At 42.5% G+C, this 21,674-nt stretch overlaps 1 protein-coding gene and 2 non-coding genes across 10 annotated transcripts in view; all 3 read left to right on the top strand.

Moving 5' to 3' along the window:
• The window catches only part of Tex14 (testis expressed 14, intercellular bridge forming factor), a 103,220-nt gene that overhangs the window by 38,360 nt on the left and 43,186 nt on the right, over window positions 1–21,674 (top strand). For all 8 annotated transcript variants that reach the window (XM_078042317.1, XM_078042318.1, XM_078042323.1 and 5 more), the window contains 8 exons: window positions 5,015–5,129; window positions 6,959–7,124; window positions 8,052–8,188; window positions 13,399–13,480; window positions 14,966–15,096; window positions 16,451–16,564; window positions 17,738–17,861; window positions 18,949–19,127. In XM_078042317.1, the coding sequence (XP_077898443.1) occupies window positions 5,015–5,129; window positions 6,959–7,124; window positions 8,052–8,188; window positions 13,399–13,480; window positions 14,966–15,096; window positions 16,451–16,564; window positions 17,738–17,861; window positions 18,949–19,127 (1,048 nt within the window). The remainder of the gene's footprint in view (window positions 1–5,014; window positions 5,130–6,958; window positions 7,125–8,051; window positions 8,189–13,398; window positions 13,481–14,965; window positions 15,097–16,450; window positions 16,565–17,737; window positions 17,862–18,948; window positions 19,128–21,674) is intronic.
• LOC120884700 (small nucleolar RNA U3) lies at window positions 3,421–3,636 on the top strand. Its single transcript, XR_013437159.1, has one exon. It is a non-coding gene; the product is annotated as a small nucleolar RNA U3 (small nucleolar RNA).
• Window positions 12,943–13,044, top strand: LOC120884592 (U6 spliceosomal RNA). The gene has a single exon (XR_005727020.2). It is a non-coding gene; the product is annotated as a U6 spliceosomal RNA (small nuclear RNA).

The raw sequence follows: 21,674 nt of genomic DNA, 5'->3' as shown, positions 1-21,674 counted from the left end.
CTGATTGGGTGTGAGGCGTTCTGGCCAAACTGTCGGAGCTATCCCCACCCTCTCCAGGTGCAAGAGCCTGTCCGTATGGGGGTGTGACTGACCAATGACCCTGAGACCAATCACTGACCCTAACCTTGGAATGCTGCCCCCCTCGACCTTCATTGGATGGAATTTCTTTTCTTTTTTTTTTTTTTAGAGAGAGAGAGAGAGCTTTTTAATATTTATTTTTCAGTTATTGGCAGACAACATCTTTGTTTGTATGTGGTGCTGAGGATCGAACCCGGGCTGCATGCATGCCAGACGAGCATGCTACTGCTTGAGCCACATCCCCAGCCCTCCCCTGAATTTCTTGTTCCCCAATAAAAATCCACTCCCTCGCTCTCTCTCTCTCTCTCCTGCTAGTCCTGAGTAAGCATTGCTGCCCCACCGGGTGGTTTGAGGCGAGAGCCAGAGGGAGGGCCATCTCAGACCTGGTCAAAGAAAAAGGTAATTGAGTCTGTGTGTGTTTATTTTGATCTCACTAATTAATTTCTATGCTACAAACCTCTTGTATGAAACCAGTGTGCTGGTCGCGTGGTGGACTCCTTATATTTTATTTTGAGACAGGGCCTTGCTAAGTTGCTGAGGTTGGTGATCCTCCTGCCTCAGCCTTTGAAATTACTGGGATTACACACATGTGCCACCGCGCCCAGCGCTTTATTTTTAATTTTTTTTATAAGAATAATCTCTTTTCGGCTGGGGATGTGGCTCAAGCGGTAGCGTGCCATGCCTGGCATGCGTGCGGCCCGGGTTCGATCCTCAGCACCACATACCAACAAAGATGTTGTGTCCGCCAAGAACTAAAAAATAAATATTGAAAATTCTCGCTCGCTCTCTCTCTCTCTCTCTCTCTCTCTCTCCCCTCTCTCACTCTCTCTTAAAAAAAAAAAAAGAATAATCTCTTTTTTTAAAATATTTATTTTTAGTTTTTGGCGGACACAACATCTTTGTTTGTATGTGGTGCTGAGGATGGAACCCGGGCCACACGCATGCCAGGCGAGCGCGCTACCGTTTGAGCCATATCCCCAGCCCCCCCCCCCCAGCGCTTTATTTTATCTTGAGACAGGTCTTATCTAGTTGGCTAGGCTGGGCTGAAACTTGTCATCTTCCTGCCTCAGCATCCCTAGTAACTCTCTGGGATTCTACGTGTGCATTACAATACCTGGCTTCCCTCACTATTCTTTGCTGTTCTGTACTGTTAGGCTTGTTTGTGTTGGACAGATACCAGGTACTGAAATTAAGGAGATACATTTGGCAGTTCCTCTAGAGTAGGGGAGATACTCTAATAGAGGACACAAATATACCACATATACTTGGTAACAGCAATCCCTGAGCAGTAAGAAATATAAACCCTGCTAGCACTGCTCTCACCATGAACACTGCTTCTTCTTACTGGATGTCTCTGGTGTCAACACTAACTGATCCTCCTTTTTGGAAGTCTTACTTCTTTTGTCACCACAACCCACCTTCTGTGTTTCCTCCCATCTCTGTTTGTACCCCCCTTTCCCCACCCTCAATCTTCTTTTAAGATGTTAGTAGACCTCAGGGCTGACCTTAAACCCTTCACAGATTGGGTAGTATCTTTGTTGACTCATCTCCTCCCCAGTTTAAGAATGACTAATAATATAATGTTAACCAGCCCTATCTAGCCCTTTTCTTTGGATTTATTCATTTAATACTAGGTGCTTGAGATATTGTGAATGTAAAACCATGCACAGTCCCTGCCCTTCTGGAACTTAAAATGTCTCATGCAGGTTATAGGCATCAATCAAATAATCACATATAGAATGATCTAAGGAGGTTGAAGAAAGATTTGGAGACAATAGCACTTGGTTAGCTATCTAAATAATAATGTTGAGGTTTGGAGGTTGGAGGGAAATGTCTGTCAGAACAGTTTGTAATGACTTCCTGGAAGAAGAAAATATGATGAGTATGAGGAACTATATGGCCTGTGTGGATAGAGTGAAAAAAGTGGGGTACAAAGAAAACTAAGGAGGTGAGTGTGGACTAGTTTATGCAAGGCCTTCTAAGGCTGTAGAAAAGTTTTGTTTTAACCCAGGAGATGAGGAGCCACAGAAGCTTACAGCAGAGGAATAATACATTGACCTGTTCATTTAAACAGAAACCATGTTGTTTGTAGGAAATTCTTTGGGGGGAAAAAAAAAACAAAATAATACATCTTTGGTATCTCTGTGTGTGCATGGTTTTCATTTCAAATATTTGTGAAAATACCATTATTCCTTCAGACAAACAGAAGATTACCCCCCCCCAGAAATTTATTAAAAGAAATTGACAAAACAGAGTCAACACTATGAAGATGACTGTGCACCACAAAATGGAGTTCAGGCAGGGAAGGGATAGGTTACCCATCACAGTCAAATTTTAGCTGCTATCAGGGCATATCTTGCGGTGTTCACAGATTTTCGGCTCTATTTTTATAAGCTTTGGCTATAGCACAGAAATTTCATTCATCTCCTTGACTACACCTCTGGCTGAGGTGCCATTGGATCAGTGCTACCCAAAGTTATTGGTTAGCCTACCTTTGCCAGTAAAAAGCCCCAAATTAAGGATCAAGCTTCTTCAGAAATCATTTTTATGGATAGCAAAGCATTTAGACACACCAGAGTCAATCTAATTTTGGGAGTTTGGTTTGTCGAAAGGCAGTGCTCTCCATGAACTCTTCGGAAACTATGCACATCCATGAGCTTCTTGGGCCTCACACGACGCTTATTCCTGTTTTTTGTTTTGTATGTTTTGGTACTGGGGATTGAAAACAGGGGCGGTCTACCACCGAACTACATCCCAGCCCTTTTACTTTTCGTTTCGAGACAGAGTCTCGCTAAATTTCTGAACCTGGCCTTGAACTTGCCATCCTCCTGCCTCTGCTTTTGAGTGGCTGCTAATACAGGCGAACACCACGCCCGGTTCCCTGGTATTTTGATATCAGGATAAAAATTTTAAAATAGGGCTTTGGATTATCGCTTTCACTCTTAATTGTTTCGGTTTTCTGGTGAAGTCTCATAGCTTCCACCACGGGTCCAAAACGAGTTATGATTGCGATGGTTGCCGGGGCTCCGTCGCGCTTGGTAGACGTCAGCACTTGTCAGTGGGTAAAAAACGCTGCGTAGTGGCACTGGGGCGGGGCTGGAAATAACTGGCGTGTGATTGGCTCTTTAACAACCGAATGTTAATTAATGTGCCAGTTTGTAATGTCTTTGAAAACTCAAAAGCGTATTCAAACCGCTTTACGTAACTATTGTAATAGAGAGATTTTCTTTAGAAAACATCTGCCAATATACATTTTAGACGTCTGGTGCTGGAAGACTAATTCACCATCAGCAAAATGTGTGTGTGTTTCATGCACTTGGGAAAGGAAGAGGAATGGATGTTAAGACTATACTTTCAGGGATCATTTCTATAGTTCGTTACTAGAGAAGTTTCTCTGATCGTGTAGAGTACCGAAAACCACGAGGAGGAGTTGTAGCGTTCCCTTCTGAGCGTGAAGCAGGCATTTGGTGTTGCTTTACTGCAACTGCCTCTTGCCATTGATGATCGTTCTTCTCTCTTTTTAGGAGAGTAAGAGGGAGGGAACGCAGTCTGAGTGGTTTCCGTATTTTACTTACTGTTAAAAAATGTAGATGTGAGTTTTTTTTTTTTCCTCCTATAAACTTCCTTTTGGTGTTATTGTTTGCTAGTCTTTTTTTGGGGACAAGGTAGTTAATTACAAATAATTATTCTCGTGGGTAGGGAAACTTTGTGGGGTAACCCCGCTGGGATTGCTTAGCGCTTTTTTTTTTTTTTTTTTTTTCTGCTGAGGCTGACTTTGAAATAGTCATCTTCCTGTCTTAATCTCCTGGTTCTCTGGGATTAGTGGCGTGGGCTACCTGGCCTGCCATCGTGGGGTTTTTATGGTTAGGTTACACAGCGTTTACTTTTTAAAACTTATTTTTAAGTTGGGTGTTGTGGTTTTGTTTTTGTTTTTTTTTTATAATTGTTACAGAAAGTGGGAGAGAAGATGATTAACTTTTTTTTTTTAAAGAGAATTTTTGAAATATTTTTTTAGTCTTCGGGGACACAACATTTTTGTTTGTATGTGGTGCTGAGGATGGCCAGACGCATGCCAGGCGAGCTCACTACCGCTTGAGCCACATACCTAGCCCCTTAAGTTGGGTTTTGAATGTACAGTATGTTGTTCGATCTACAGGTTGATTCATCTATCCTGGCCACTCTTGAAATATTTTTTTTTTATAGATGAAGAGTGGTTTCTGATGAAGGCAAGACTTTTTTTTTACTGCGTGTCTAAAAAATTAATTTCCTTTTTTATTACCTTTATTTATTTTTTATTTTAATATTTATTTTTTAGGTGTGGATGGAAACAATACAATAATACAATGCATTTATTTATTTATTTATTTATTTTTATTTAATGCCGTGCTGAAGATCGAATCCAGGGCCTCCCACATGCCCTGAGTGAATGCTCTAACACTGATCCCCAACCCCAACCCCATACTTTGTTGTCCTTTTTGGTATTGGACTTGAACCCAGAGGCACACACAACGCTGAGGCACATCTTTAACTCATTTTTTTCAGTCAGTGGCTCAACTAGGTTGTTTAGGCCCTCAGTAAACTGAGATTTATATCAAATTTGGAATTCTGCTTTTCAGCCTCCTTGAGTCGCTGGGTTTAATTAAAAGCATGTGCTACCACTCCAGCTTTAATTTCTTTCATCCTTTCTTTTTTAGAAAATAATACCAGAGTGTATTATTTCAGCGCAGTTTTTGAAACATATTTGATAAATAAAACACTAGGTTTGCCTTCTAATTTATTTGTGCCCCTCTGTGTTAAACTGGATCCATCTACCCTTTTTTTTTAAAAGTTCACAGCAGTAATTCAAGAAATATAATGTAATTTTATATTGAAATTTTCTAGTTTCATTTTAGGAAGATTTCTGATGTTTGCATTAATTCTGTATTTGCTTTTGCAGGAATTTATGTTGATGCAGTTAACTCTTTGGGCCAAACAGCACTTTTTGTTGCAGCATTATTGGGCCTTACAAAGGTAGTTGATGTTCTGGTGGATTATGGATCAGACCCAAATCAGTAAGTACAATAACATCAGTAGCTAGAAAATAAGTGTTCTCAAGGGTAATCCCCTCAACATTCATACTGAAGATAGAACCCAGGGATGCTCTACCACTTAGCTATATCCCTAACCCTATTTGTTTAAGTACCAGGGGTTGAATCTAGGGGGTGCTTTACCACTAAGCCACATCGCCAGCCCTTTTTATTTTTTATTTAGAGAAAGGGTCTCTATGAATTATGTTTTTTATTAGTTGCTCAAGACAATACAATGATCTTGACATATCATATATTTGATTCAAATAGGGTATGAATTCTCATTTTTCCACGTGTACAGTTTGCAGGATCACATTGGTTATACGTCCATGTGTATACATACAGCAATCCTAGTGTCAGTTGTATTCTGCTGCCTTCCTTATCCCTCCTCCCCTCCCCTCCCCTCCCATCACTATTCTCTACCCATTCTACTGTGACACTTATGAATTACCTAGGATATTGCTAAGTCACTCAGGTTGGCTTTGAACTTGCGATCCAGTAAACTATGTATTTTGATTCCACTTGGACCTGTACTCCCTTGCAAGGTGTTAAATGAAAAAATTTAGGTGGGAAACAGATTATACAATATATTCATATTCATGCTTTTGTATATACATAGAAAATCCTGAAATGATAGAAAAACTTGTAATAGTAGCTGCCTTTGGACAAGAAAACTGTGTATCTTGAGTTGCAAAGGTTTTTTGTTGTTGTTGTTTTGGTGTGTGTTGGCGGGGTGCCAGGGATTGAACTCAGGGGCACTTGACCTTTGAGCCACATCCCCAGCCCTATTTTGTATTTTATTTAGAGACAGGGTCTCTATTTAAGTTACTTAGCACCTTGCTTTTGCCTCAGCCTCCCAAGCCACTGGGATTACAGGTGTGCACCACTGCTTCCAGCCTAGAGTTGCAAGGTTTTAATTTTTTTTCTTTGTTCCTTTGTTAACTTCTTTTCCTTTCCTTTCCCCTTCCGTCCTCCTTATCCCAATTGTGTTTGTTTTTCAACTAAAGGGCAAAACTTCCCATGTGGTTCTGATGTGCAGCCAGGTTAAGAAACTAACTATACATCACACCATCACCATACCCTAGTCACATTAAAAGCCATACCTTGTCTCACATAGTTTAATGGCATTGATGATATTTTTTTGTGTGGTGTAGATCCTTATCTGAATTGGTTATGCCAATGTGTTATGGGTCTCAACTGCAAGGTTTAAGGAGGGGTGGCGCCTAAAACAGTTGTCTCTTTTTTGATGGTACAACCGAATCGAGGGGTGCTCTTCCAGGCTTCCTACCACCTAACTACATCCTAAGCCCTTTTTGGTTTTTATTTTGAGACAGGGTCTTGCTAAGTTACCCAGATTGACCTTGAACTTGCCATCCTCCTGCCTTAGTCCTTAGGATTTTAGTTGTGTGCCACGATGCTTGTCTCAGAACAATTGTCACACGAGAGATGGTTTCTGGTTACTGTGCTTGACCAGCCTGACCCTAGGGTACTGTAGACAAAAAAGGGCAGTCAATATCAGGGGGTGATAGGGCAAGAACACTATGGTTTGTAGTCAGACACATATTTATGTATGAACCTCAGCCTTGCCCTTTTGTTTCCTTATTTAATGGAAATGGGAAAGATAATATCTTGGAGGTTAAAGTTAATGATGGAAAAAAGATGAGTGTTAAGCTCCTGTTGGCACAGATCAGGGCATCGTGAATAATCACTGAAGGTTGCCAGTGTAAACTGGGAGCCCTGTGTTATGTATTGAATCCTCCATCCTGGAAGGAAGGAGTTTTGTCATGGACACTCTCCTCCCTTCCTACTCCCAGCCGCTGCTTTGATGGGAGCACACCTGTACATGCAGCAGCATTTTCAGGAAATCAGTGGATTCTTAGCAAACTGCTGGATGCAGGAGGTGACCTGCGGCTCCATGACGAGAAGGGTCGAAACCCACAGACCTGGGCCTTGGCAGCAGGGAAGGATCGCAGCACTCCAGTAAGTATGGATCCCACTTTGCAGTCATACCCAGTGGAAGAACACTGAGTTGAGAGTGAGTATCCTGGTGCAGCACAGGGCTTGCAGCAAGTCTTAACATTGGCATTAGACACATATGCCTGAGTTAAAGCAAATTACCCTGTAAAACCTAGGATAAATCTAGTGAATCTTTGTAGTCATCTGTGCAGTGGGAATGGAGAACAATTATAATTTGTCTAACCCATTTAACTACTACTTACTAGGACTCATGTTCTAAATGTTTTTCATGTAGTAACTTACTTTTAATCTAACAACAACTTCTCAGGTAGACAATAATATGTTTCTCATTTTATAAACAGAGAGACTGAGGCCTGTTGACATTAAGTAACCTGCTTGAGTTCACACACTGGCAGGTGTGATGTATTGTTTTTTGGGGAGCCCTGCACTGAAAAAACAAACAAACAAACAGAGTACATGTTTTTTTGCAATAGGGTATCATTGAGTTTCTGAGGCTGATGTCAAACTTGCAGTCTTTCTGCCTCAGCCTGCTGAGTAGATGGAATTTCAGGTGTGCACTACCTCAATTAGCTTTGTGATATGTTTTAATGAAGACTAAATATCATAACAAATGTAAACAAAAGGTCATGTATAGTGTGAGCACTGTCGCATCCAGTCTCCTTCCCTGTTTCTGGCTCTCCTGCTTATTAGCTGTTGGTTTTTCTGCCCATTTTCTTCATCTGTTGAAGAAGGGAGTTGGAAATTATTGACAAGTCTTCTCCCTGAAAAGCATTTCATATCTTTAGAAAATCACTTGGAGCCCTCCCTTTTCCAGAGATTTACCTTTTGGGAGCTCTCAGTTCCTCAGACCATTCATCTTCACATCCAAGCTTCCAACTCCCATTAAGGGCTGGTGTGGCCAGCATTGAGTGTCTTTGTCTTATGTTGCAGATGGTGGAGTTTATGCAGCGCTGTGCCTCACACATGCAGGCCATCATCCAGGGCTTCTCTTATGACCTTCTGAAGAAGATAGACTCCCCTCAACGGCTCATTTGCAGCCCGCCCTGGTTTGGGGGTCTCATGCAGGGGTGAGTATGGCTTCAAGCCGGAGTGAAATGTTCTGCACTTCCCTAGCATTTTTGTGTGGGAGCCCTGGATTGTGGGCTGCTTCAGTCTCTGCCTCCTCAGTATCTTCTGGCATCCGGCGCACCAAAAGTGATGAACTTGGAAAGAGAACCCATGCCCTTGATAAAGATTGGCCAGACGAACATCTTCAGCCATCTCTTCCCTCCCTCTCAGAAGGTCTAGAGGAGATGGTTTCAGTGGGAATCACCCTATGGTTAGCAGAAAATGAAGTTCTCAGATCTGAGGAGCCCAGCAGAAAGCTGGGCAGTGGGGCAGATGGCTGACTCTTCTGTGTTTTCTTGTTGTTGTTGTTTGTTTTTTTGTTTTATAACTGGGGTTTGAGCCCAGGGGATTTAACTACTGAGCCACATCCCCATCTCTTTTTATTTTTAATTTTGAGTCAGGGTCTTGCTCAGTTTCTTAGGGCTTTGCTAAATTGCTGAGGATCGCTTTGAACTTGCTATCCTCCTGCCTCAGCCTCCTGAGCTGTTGGGATTACAGGTGTGTGTCACCAGTGCTGTCTGTTTTTTTTGTGTGTGTGGGGTTTGTTTTTTTTTTTTTTTTTTTGGTACTAGTGATTGAACCCAGGGGCACTGGATCACTGAACCACATCCCCAGCCCTTTTTATTTTTCGAGACAGGGACTTGCTAAATTGCAATTGCTTAGGGCCTCACTAAATTGCTGAGGCTAGCTTTGAACCTGCTGCCTCAGCCCCCTGAGTATCTGGGATTACAGATAATTCACTACTGTACCTGGGCAGAATGACCTTTTTAAAATGGAAATTGAGATGTGCCACTCTACTAAAAACTCTTTGGGACCTTCCTTGTTATCAGGATAAACTCCTTGCAAGGTCAACCCATCCTACCTCATCTCCTGCCCCTGTCCCTTGCATGCATTTTCCCATTTATAGTTCAGATTGTAATCATTTTATTTGTATGTGTACTCTATTTTCTTAGTTAGGCAGACAGAACCCTCACTGATTAGCAGCCTGGTGCTAGGTAGAGGCTCCAGTACAAGGAGGGTGGGTTCATAGGCCAGCCAGAAAGGAAAACCCAAGTGTTTTGTTTTGTTTTCCTGGTACTGGAAAGTTCTAACCACTGAGCTATACACCCAGTCTTACTATTTTATTTTGTTTGGAGACAGAGTCTCACTAAATTGCCCATACTAGCCTTCAACTTGAGATCCTCCTCAGCCTCCTGATTAGCTGGGATTACAGGTGTGTGCCACTGCATCTGGCTGGAAAATCCAAGTTCAAGTGTTGATAAACTTGTAAAATTTTCCTTATAACCTAGACAGCATTTGTTTAGTGGCACATCTCAATTTCCATCTTAAAAAGATGAAACATTCTAACTATGGGGTGAATAGAATGTTTAATGGAAAATAAAATGGAATGTAACTGCCAACTTTTTTTGTGGAACTTTCTTTTTTATTGGTACATTATAATTATGCATGATAGTGGGATTTGGTACATATTTATAACATGCATATAACATAATTTGGTCCATTTCATTTCCCAGTGCTTCCTGTTTTTTTCCTCTCTTTCTTTCTTGGTTCTCTTCCTCTACTTTACTGCTCTCCATTCTATTACCCATCTTTTTTTTTTTTTTTTTTTTTTTTTGTGGTGCAGGAGATTGAACCCAGAGCCTCACACATGGTAGGCCGGCACTGTATCACTGAGCTATATTTCCAGCCCACTCCTTTTTTTTTAATAGAAAGAAACCACACAAGGGCTGGGGTTGTGGCTCAGCGGTACAGCAATTTCCTTTCATGAGCGAGACCCTGGGTTCGATCCTCAGCATCACATAAAAATAAATAAGTGAAATAAAGGTATTGTGTCCAACTACAACTAAAAAATAAATATTAAAAAAAGAAACCACACAAATCCTGGGAATAAGAGTTGGCCTTTTAGATCTGTGAGTGGTGCCATATCAGAACCTGGATAGGAAAAGAAAATAAAAGCACTGAATTGAGAAGAACAGGTAATTATGGTGGTAGATAACTGGAGTTAGTTTTTTCTTCCCTTCATGCAGGCAAGTTTAGTTACATAGATATGGATAGAGAAATTTAGATAAGAGCAAAACTTAGTGGTCTGAACTATAATTTTTGTCCAGGTCACTCTTAGAAAACAGTCTACTCTGTTGCTTAGTCAGAACTCACACCCTCAAACAGCCACAAATGCTGCCCAGGGGCCCCAGGAGGATGGGAGGCCTTATTAGTGACACCTGCTATTCTGCTACTTGGTGGTCTCAGCCTCACAGCCAGCTCCAAGTCTGTTTCCATGGGCAAGAAACAGTCCACTATCTCCTAGGTCTTTGAGGTATAAGTACATATACTTGGTTTCTAGAGGACACTGCTGAGGTGATGTAGGAGAGGAGCCTTTACCTCATAGTGTGTCTGTTAAAATAATGTGACCTGGTTGTCATCTACACTGATTGAGAGTAATGATGCTGGGCCATCAGATGTAAATTAGGATGTCTTATTTACTTCCTTCTAGATGTCAGAATCTTCTCTTTAGTTGCTTGGCAGGTTAAAGCAGTTAAGAGCCAGCCTGGCACTGAAGAGTTGCTGAGGAGACAGAGTCTGTACTTAAGTACAATGTCTACATCTGTTCATGAATAGTGGCACATGGAGATTCACAGAACTAGTGCAGGCTGGAGCTTGGAATGCACTGTCCCTCCAGCCTCTGCCATTTGTCAAGAAGAGGAACTGGCTTCTGTGGCAGTAGAATGTTTTTTCCTTCAGTCTGAGCAAAAATTATTCAATTAGCAAGTACTAATTCAGTACTTACTGTCTTGGTGTGAACTGATCCATATAACCAATAAGTCATAGACATATGTTATAGACTATAAGAATAAGGTAAGATAATTTAGATAAGCAACAATAAGACATCAGTTCATGGAAAAGTTCATCAGGAGTAAGCCTAAGTAATAATAATAAAATCATGTAACTGTAAGACATAGGATTTAAGCCACAGGAAAAAAGATGGTATGGTGAAAGGTGTTAAGTCAATATGCCAGTATAGTTATAGATAAATATAGGCTGATAGGTTAATATAGATATAGACAAGGTTAAATCAATATAGTTGTGAACAATTGTATTAGCTAAAGTAGACATAAGGCTTTTAGATATCAGTAGTAAAATGATGAGTAAATGAGATAACTGCAAGCATCAAATAAGTTACTAGTACTGGGATAGCAGGAATAGAGTCACTGTGGCTATACAAACAAAAAGTATGGCCATAGGGTCTCCATCTTAGCTGTTCTAGACTCTATTCTAGTTTTCTGTTACTGCTCCTGTGAAGAGGGAACTAAGAAAGCTGTCTTTTAAAAAATTGTTTTTCTTTACTTTATACCCCACAGAATGTACCCAACTCAGGATATGATGGTGGTCATGGTGTGTTACATCCTGGGTTTGAATACATTTATAGGTCTACATGACTTTAAAAGAGATTATCGCCCCTGCTCAGCTGAAACTCAGGATACAGTTGTCTAACACTTGTTTGGACCTGAGATGTGGTTAAGCTGACTGCTTTTTTTTTTTTTTTTTAACTTCTGTAACTTGCGTGCTTGCATGACACTGAGAAAAGCCCCTGAATTGTGGTTTTCATCCTTAAATTCCCAAGACACAGACCAGGAAATTGCTGTTCTCCCACAGAGCTTCAGTCTCTACAAGTGGGTGATAGTCCCTGGCCAGGTAAATAAAGCACTCTTTGATTTGAATTTGGACTTCAGAGTGTTTTCTGAAGCGGCTCCTCATAATGCTACCACATTCATGACATAATGATGCCAGGCTCCAGGAGCCAAAGAAATATAAGGTATTACCACTCCTTTCAGGGTACCTCCAGTTAATGGAGCCCTGGTGTGCAGGTGGTGTTTTGGGTGTGGTATACAGGAAGAGAAGTAGCTACATGAGCAGCATCTAGGTCTGGTTTCTACCGCTGTTTTCTCACTTCAGGCTAGCAGGCTTCCCCAACCAGGGCTCTGTTTTCCCATCTGTAAAATGAGAAAGTTTGAGAATAAATGTTTTAATATTCTTTGCAATTCTGGCCGTCTGTATTCATTTTCTGTCACTGCATAATGAATTGGTCCTCAAACTTAGCAACATTAAACATTTTTGCCTCATAAAATTTCTGTGAGTCAGGAATCAGGGAACAGCTTAGCTAGATCACAGTCAAGATGTCATTTTGGGCTGCCATTATTAAAGGATTGACTAGGGATAGAGGATCCAGTTCCAAGATGGTGCACTCATATGACTAGAAAATTGCTACTGGGTGTCAGACCTCTCCATAGGACTACTTCAGTATCCCACAATTCCCCCAGAGCAAGTGATTCTCCAAGAGAGATCAGGGCAGATGTCGTGGTAGATCTCATCTTGAAAGTGATACTTCATGGTTTCTGCAATATCCTACAGATAATGTGTCTGACCTTTGAGGGATAAGAATACCAGGAAGTGAGAATCATTCCTTCTTTTTTTTTTAAAGATAGAGGAGAGAGAGGGAGAGAATTTTTTTTTAATATTTATTTTTTAGTTATCGGCAGACACAACAATCTTTGTTGGTATGTGGTGCTGAGGATCGAACCCAGGCCGCACGCATGCCAGGCGAGCGCGCTACCGCTTGAGCCACATCCCCAGCCCCAAGAGAATCATTCCTTCTCAGAGACTGGCTACTATACAATCTGTAGACACACACACACACACAGAAAGATCAAGCAGTCATGCTCACTTAGCTATCCCATGGACTAAAATTGGTATGAAGAGAATATTAGCATGGCCCTTGTATAAGGATTATGTGCAGATTTGTGAAATGTGCCATATTTTTCATTGTGGCTATTGGTAGCTAATGTTGCTGCAGATCTAGAATAAGGGACTGATCCTCTTCCCCACCACCTGAAGGGAGCTACATCCCTGGCCCCATTTCTTTTTATTTGGAGATGAGATCTCACTAAGTTGTTGAGGCTGGCCTCAAAGTCCTCCTGCCTCAGCCTCCTGAGTTGCTGGTATATTGCCCAAGGTCTTTAATGTATATCTTCTAATGAAAGAGATTACATTCTTTTTTTTTAAAGTCATCTGGCAAAGCAAAATGCACTACACATTCTGAAAACTTGGTTTAGTAATTTTTCTCTGGATATGTGTTGTTAATTCTTATTTTTTTTCTATCTTTAAACATTTCTAGGAACCCTAATGGCTCTCCTAACCGGCTGCTTAAAGCTGGAGTCATTTCTGCCCAAAATATCTACAGCTTTGGATTTGGGAAGGTAAGAGGTTGCCAATGGTTGAGAGTCTGTGGCCCCCTCTCTGAACTTTGTTCCCTTCCTCCTTCCTTATCTTCACCAATGCTTTTTGCTCCTTTCTTTCCCTTTGAAGGAAAGGTATTTCATAATATTTTTGTTCTTACTGACAATGGTTAAAAAAAAAAAGTTGGGAGTTCCCTTGAATAACCCTGGGCTAGATTTGAGGAGTTTAAAAGATGATCTTTTAATTTTGAGTAAAGGACCCAGAGAGCCACACTGTCCTATCTCTGTGGATTTGCCTCTCAATGACCTTGCCTTTCCACACACAGCCTGTGGGATGTTTGTTTGGTACTGGGCGTTGAATTCAGGGACCCTCTACTGCCGGGTTTTTGTTCTCGCAACTAAAAGGCTCTAGTTAAACTGGGCTAACTGGGCTGCACGAAGTAACCACACAAGAGACACAAATACCTTTTTCTTTGGGGTCACTGTGAGGGCTCCTCTGACCTTAAGAGTCCGCAGAAAGAAAGCCACAGCACGCACTGACCCCTTTTATTGAGGAGAAGTTATTTAAATGAGGCAAGAGGTCAGGTTTCAGGGGGCTGAATCTATCTTCATGATGTCCACTGTCAGCAGGTTGACTGACACCTGGGTAGGCCACACCCAAGGGCACAGTAAGAGAAGGGGACACACACACAAGGCACTTCCATGGAATTTCTATCCTAAACAGGGTAAGGGGTTATATTACAAAGGAACAGGTAAGCGTAGCTTCACCCATGGGGCTATAGCAAGTCACACCCATTTCTGTGACTGAGCACCTCAGCACCCAGCCGGGGAGTGTAACTCAGTCACCGGTAAGGTTGGCCTCCCACACTCTACCACTGAGCTATATTCCCAGCCCATTTTTATGCAAATATATGGACTCACCAAGTTGCCCAAGCTAGCCTCAAATTTGCCATTCTCCTGCCTCAGGCTTCTGATTATGGGGATTACAGGCATACTGGAATGATTTTAAGGAATTGAGATTTTTTAATTGAGGAATATTTTGAGGACAGATAGTATCTTTTGAGTCCTTGAGTCTACCTTTAACAGAAATAGTTAGGAAACATTGCTGAGTGAGTGAGTGTTGTTTTACAACAGCTCAAAATTCTGTTCCTTGTGCTGAGGCGACTTGGGGGGTGGTAGAGGTCGGAGGAATGTGAGCTTTGGCTACACATAGGCCTGGGTTCTGAGGGGGTCACAATAGGCCCCTCATTCCCATCCAAAGCACTTCAAGTGGGCATCTCATTTCTTTCTGTGAGCATCGGTTTCTTTATTAGTGAAAGAGTGTTACAACCTTGCAGGGTTTCTAGGGAGAATAATGTAAATTAAGGAATAAGTTATAGTGCATTTGGATATTCAGCAGTTTAGTAAGTGGCAGCTAGCATCATTTTTAGTTGTGTGACAAGATTCTGGAAGTATTTTGCTTTTCCTCTTTTTTCCCCACGATTTAAAGCTGTGCTTTGGTTTCAGTTTTACCTCACAGGGGGGACGCAACTTGCCTATCTAGGATCTCTTCCAGTAATCGGAGAAAAGGAAGTGATTCAAGCTGATGATGAACCCACTTTCTCTTTCTTCAGTGGCCCCTACATGGTCATGACTAAGTAAGTGGAAGCTGGCTAGTGGGAAGAGTGGGCTGCATGTGACTTCCTTGTGTATGGAGGTTTAGGGATGTTGCCTGGTGGTAGAGCACCTACGTGGTGTGTGCAAGGCCCTGGATTCAGTCCCCAGTACTGCAAAATACAAATATAGAAAGGAAGAAGGCATGTCTGAATCAGGGTTTCTCACTGTGGACTTTTGTGGCCAGATGATCCTTTGTTGTTACACAGGCAGTCTTGTGCATCAAAGGATATTGAGAAGTGTTGCTGTTTTCTACCTACTAGGTGCCAGTGACAAACTCTTCTACATTTTATTTGTAACAAATAAGCTATTTGCATTTATCGCCAGATGTCATTTTGGGAGAAAACTGAGTTCTGAAAGATTATTCATTACAGTATTTCAGCCTCTCTGCTTGCTTGCTTTTTTGGCACTGGAGATTGAATTCAGGGGGTGCTCTTCTAATGAGCTATAGCCCCAGCCCTATTTACTTATTTTTTAGTTTTTTAGTTGTAGATGGACACAATACCTTTATTTATTTATATGTGGTACTGAGGATCAAACCCAGTGTCTTACATGTGCTAAGCAAGTGCTCTCCCACTGAGCTTCAACCCCAGCTCCCCATTTTATTTTTTTACTCTGAGACAGGGTCTAGCTAAGTTGCGGAAGCTGATCTTGAACTTGTGATTCTCCTGCTTTAGGCTTCCAAGTTGCTGAGATTACAGTCATGCACCAACGTGCCTGGCCTTAACTTGTCTGCTTTCTAAAAAATTAGAGGCAGCTTAGTGGTAATTGTCTTGCCTCTTTTGCAAGCCAGAGGATATTAGGCTTCTGGAGAAGCTAGAACAGGTATCAGCTGACACTGTCATCAATCAAATCTAGGTGAGGAGTATGGCAGCAACAGGTTATGACAAAAGTCCCTGGGGTATTTTCAGTCCTCAGAGGTATAGCCCCTGCAGAGTTCCAGGGGATCCCATGGCCAAGGTCTCTGAGCTCCTTGAGCCTGGTTGCTTCTTACTTGCTTAGAAGAAAAATTCTTAAAAAAGGTCTCTGCCAGATTTGTAAGGCCCTCTGACCTCTTGTTTTCCTGCCTCGGTCATGGATTTGTTGTGAAGTCCCCTCTTCTTTGACCCAAAGATAATAAAACAAAATACCCAACCTGATCAACACTCTTTCTTGAATCTTTTTGTGGTTTCTTTTTTTTTTAACCACCTCACCTAGTTCCCCAGGATGCTTTAGGACCTGGAGGTGGTGGGAATAGGGATGTCACAAAGTCTATGTGAACTCCACTCCTGGCTGGGAAGACTCACTGATGCTGTGGCTGCTCATTCCTTCTGTTCATGCTCTCTCCTGCCCCTGTAGCCTGGTGTGGAATGGGAGCAGGGTCACAGTGAAAGAATTGAATCTCCCCACTCACCCTCACTGCAGCAGGCTGCGACTGGCTGACTTGTTGATTGCTGAGCAGGAGCACAGCAGGTGAGAAGGAGGCCTATTATAGGTCAGGGTCTGTACAGACTCAGGTTCCGTGTGTTGGGCTATCCCTGGGCTATGGAGCATTTTCTCAGCCTCAGCATTTCCTAACTGTTGGAATAATTTATTGACTTGACTTCCAAAGGCTGCCAAGAAAGAGAAAGAAATAATGAACAATCTGAGGGGTGGGAATTTTGGTGGTAAGAGACTCAATTCTGTCAGCTATTCCATAACACACGTCTCTGGATGGTCCAGCCTCTTGGCCCATCTCGTTTTCTTGCTGTAGCCCTAAAGCTACTCTATTTAAGGCCCTCTGCTCATCAGAAGAGAATGTGGCTGTCCTATTTTCATAGATCATGGCTGTGCATGAGATCCAGACATTTGAGAACCATACCTCTGCCATTCAGGACATGCCATGGGTTCCTTAGGTTTCCTGTGGCTCCAGGGTTAGGTTCTTCAGCTCCTGCTGGGTTAGGCTCTTGATTCATGGTTTCACACTAGGGCCACCAAGACCCTGGGCTGGACATTGAGCTCTGTCCTGAATTTGCCACACAGCTGTTATAAGAGGTCTTCAGAGAGTCCAAGTCCTTCCTTTTGGAGAAGTCAGCTGGTGAGCTGGAAGGATTTGTAGGCATAGAGTAGGCTTTGGTGTGAGAGTGAGTGGGTTGTGTGACTTTGGGCAAGTTCCTGACATTTTTTTGACATTGGTTATCTCATTTCTAAAATGAGTATAGGAATGCATTTCTTGCATATGTGGTTCATCTTGTTCAGTAGCTCTTAGCAACATTGTCACTATTCTCACAGATCCCACCAACAGAGACCTCTATCCCTATTTCCTTTTTTCTTTTTCTTTTTTTTTTTTTTTTGTGGTACTAGAAATGGAACTCATGGGTGCTCTACCACTGAGCTTCATCCCCAGCCATTTTTGTTTGTTTGTTTTAATTTTTAAACAAGGTTTGGCTAGTTGCCAGGGTTGGCCTTGACCTTGCGATCCTTCTTCTTCAGGCTAGGATTATAGGCACTATAGGCACGAGCCACTGAGCCTTTTACATATTCTGTTTCTTTGGAAAATGCTATGTACAATGGTAACTGTTTAGAATGTATTCAGAGGTTTCAGAAGAAAGGACACCATGTCCTTCTACCCTTGGACCCCTTCTGAAGCTTCTTTTTTTTTTTCAGCAAGCTGCGGCACCCTCACCTGCTACAGCTGATGGCTGTGTGCTTATCCCAGGACTTGGAGAAGACCCGGCTTGTGTATGAGCGCATCACCATTGGCACTCTGTTCAGTGTTCTCCATGAACGAGTAAATGACTGTTCCATGATTTCTGCCTAGCTGCCCTCCTCCTGCCCTCTCTCCCTTGCCTCAGCACAGGGTTCCCCATTTGTGCCTAGAAGATACATTTCCAAAGCCTTTTTCTTTATTGGGGCTGTGTAACATGCCATTTCAAGCTGACAGGCACATGATCAGAACTAATGTGATGCTGTTATTTGCAGTTTTGCTTTATCACTATCTAAGAGCTTGACAGATTCAGAACAATGAACATACTTCTAGCTAACAAAGCCACTAGCTTTATTTTCCTACATTTTTCACTCGGGCTCTATCCTGGTTTGTATAGAGGCCTCCCTTCTTGCCTCTCAGATTTCTTTGAGGTGGGGGACAGATTTCCTGGCAAGGGTGCTTTGGGCTGGCATATGGCCTCAAAATGAGCTCATGGAGGGTTTCTCTTTCTCCATGATTTGTTCTAAAGACCAAGTCGTTAGAACTGGGTAGGGATAAAGAGAGACCCTCCAAAAAGGATCCTTCTCCCACATGGCCTGCTAGTCCTCCTGCCTGAGGACCTCCTAATCTTTCTGTTTTTCATTTTCTTTCCCTGACTGAGGGCATCACCTTAAAATGCTGTTTCTCTGGAGGAAAAGCATCACTTGGGTACATCGATGAGAGTAAATTTCTGTCCTCTTAGGGTGATCATTCTGGTTCATCTGACTGGTATAGAATCTGGACTGCTTACCTGCATATTGTGAGGTCCTTTGAGCTTCTAGATTCTCTCAAGAGCATAGGCTTGGACAGAGAGAGGCCCAGGACATGTTTACTGGTAGTAGTGGAGGAACTTCCCCTGAAAGTCTCCCCAAGGTTTACCCTGCAGGTATATACCAGGCTTTGAGAACTTTCAGCTTAGCTGAAGGAATCTAGGTTTAGAGTTTGGGGGCCTGGGTCAGTAGGACTTCAGGCCAGTCAACTAACCTCACTGAACTTTAGGTTCTCCACCTATACATTGGGATACCAGATAGCTATAAAAATCAAATGAAAAAACTTTGGAAATTACAAAGGATCCTACAGTGTCAGTGAGCCTTTCCCTTTTGTCCCTGGTACTTTTATCTCTCACTTGCAGCGGTCCCAGTTCCCAGTGCTGCACATGGAGGTGATTGTGCCCTTACTGCTCCAGATCGCTGACGCCCTGAGATACCTGCATTCTCGAGGGTTTGTCCACCGCTCCCTCAGTTCCTACGCTGTCCACATCGTCTCCACAGGGGAAGCAAGACTGACGAACCTGGAGTACATGATGGAAAGGTAGGTTACAACCTCAAATGTGGCTTTCTTCTGAAGAGGGTCTCCCTGGGGACCTTTTCTATAGAGATAGAATATGACCTGGGCAGGTTTCTTCATTGATGGGCAGAATTTTGCATCGGTGGTAGAAGAGATTTTCCAAATGGCTTGGCTTGTCTGCCAAGCCTGCAGAGACTTTAGAGAACTTACTTCTGCTCAGGACATTCTCATTTTAGTAAACATGTAACAAGAGGCCATGTTAGCCATGGTGTGTAAAGCCTCTAACTACCCACTCCAAAATTTTCAGTGGCTTAGCACAACTGAGGTGTATGTCTTACCTTGCAATCTAGCATGTGTGTTGAAGTGGGCACTGTTATGTGTTTGTCCCATGGGTAGCTCTGCGTTCTGAGGCAGTAAGTGCGTAATCACCTCCATGTGCAGCACTGGGAACTGGGGCTGCTGCAAGTAAGATAAAGTGCCAAGATGGAAAGGGAAAGGACTCGCCTCAGTCCTCTATTGCATTCTTTGCATTGCTGACCAGGGAGCAAGAATGAGCAGCCTAAAATGGACATGTCACAATATCCCAATTTGCCATGGACAGAGCCCAGGCACTTTCTTACTACATGGAGGCTGGGAAACATGCCCAAGCTGTAGGTGAGAGAAGATGATAGGTGCCAGCGAGCTTTTTGGTCTAACATATCTCCTACACGAATACTAAAGTCATTCCCTGAGTTCAGGATCTCAGAACAATGAGAGGTACTCTTACACCCTCATTCAAGGGCTGGTGTATGAGCTTAGTTTGCTGTTGGGCTGGAGTCAAAGGCTGCATGAGTGTTGGGGGCAGACTCCATGTTCTACCCAAGACTTTACGAGGAAGAGGATCTTTTCTACACTTCTTTGCTGCCATCCACAACTTTGAGCCTTTGGCCCAGTGTTGGTTTTGCTCTGCTGAGAAGCCTCAGCCACTTGCTCAGCCAGTAAGCCTTACTTAGGTCTCCTACCATCTCTTATCCATGTTTCCCATCCATCCTTTTCTCTTGCTTTGTTTCTGAATCTCTCAACAGGTCTTTGCTTCTCACGTACTATGTAATTTATTTCTTCCGTGAGATGCAAAGCTCCATGAGGGCAGGGATTGTTTTATTCACTGCTGTATCCCAGGTACCTAGAATAGGCCTTCACACAGTGGGCATGCAGCCTATTTTTTAAAATTAATTATTTTTTTAATGTGGTGCTGAGGATCAAACCCAGTGCCTCACATATGCTAGGCAAGCACTGCACCACTGAGCTGCACCCCAGTCCACGGCCTATGTTTTTTGAGTGAATGAAACTGAAAGATTTTCACATCCCCAGACCTGTACTTATGTCTGTAGAAGAGAGCAGGAGCTAGATTTTGCTTGGTCTTATGGGCCTCATCAAGGAGTCTGATTTTAAACCTAAGCCACTGGGATGCTCTGGAAGGAGTTTTTTTATTTTTTTAACATTGTGGTGAAGTGGGTGATTTATAAGTTAAGATTGCTCTTCTTCTTGTGCGTGAAGGGACTCTGAGGGAGCAAGAAAGATGCAGGAGAGTAGTGAGGATGTGCCCAGAGCTGTTGTAGTTTCTTTGTGGGAGCAGGCAGAGGAAAGATGACTATCACCAGCCAAGCTGCTAAGCCTCAGAATATTTATTCTCAGTCTCAGTTAAAACCTTTTAGGGGGATGAGGCTGTGGCTCAGTGGTAGAGAGCTTGCCTAGCACATGTGAGTCATTGGGTTCAATCCTCAGCACCACATAAAAATAAAGTAAAGGCATTTTGTCCATATACAACTAAAAATATACACACACACACACACACACATACTTGGAAAAAAAAACTTTCAGGGAAGGTATGGGGGTGGAGTTCAGTGGTAGAATGCTTGTCTAATATATGTGAGGCCCTGGGTTCAATCTCCAGCACCAAAAAACAACAACAAAATCAGCAAACAAATAACTTTTGTTGTTGTCTGCAAGATCAAGTCAGACACCTTTGCAAGGTGCAGAAGCCGTCCTAAGTGGGACTTTACCTGTAGTGTCAGCTTTATCCCTTCCCACTCCTACTTGCCATTTGAAACCACTTTCATTCTATTCTGTTGGAGTGCTGTTCCCCCATCTGGAATACCTGCTCATGTTGACTTCTTTTATTTTATTTTTTTTTTTAAATATTTATTTATTTATTAGTTATTGGCGGACACAACATCTTTGTTTGTATGTGGTGCCGGAGGATCGAACCCAGGCCGCACGCATGCCAGGCGAGCGCGCTACCGCTTGAGCCACATCCCCAGCCCCGACTTCTTTTATTTTTGTTTTCATATTTTATTTTTATTTTTTTACCATATGATTTATTTTTATTTTTTTTTAGTTATATATGACAGTAGAATTCATGTTGACTTCTTTTAAATTCATTTCAGCACATCCCCTGAAGCTGCATCAATACCCTTATTCCCGAGGTACTTTTCACATCCGTTTTCTCACATGCACTTCTACTTAGTGTGTAAGCCCTACTAGGTAGTGAATTCCCAGGGAGCAGAATGACTTGTTTATCACTGTCTTCAG

Source organism: Ictidomys tridecemlineatus, chromosome 3 (genome assembly GCF_052094955.1).
Source record: "Ictidomys tridecemlineatus isolate mIctTri1 chromosome 3, mIctTri1.hap1, whole genome shotgun sequence".
NCBI lineage: Eukaryota > Metazoa > Chordata > Mammalia > Rodentia > Sciuridae > Ictidomys > Ictidomys tridecemlineatus.
Note: the sequence above shows the minus strand (reverse complement) of the source record. Positions and strands in the feature narration are given on the sequence as shown.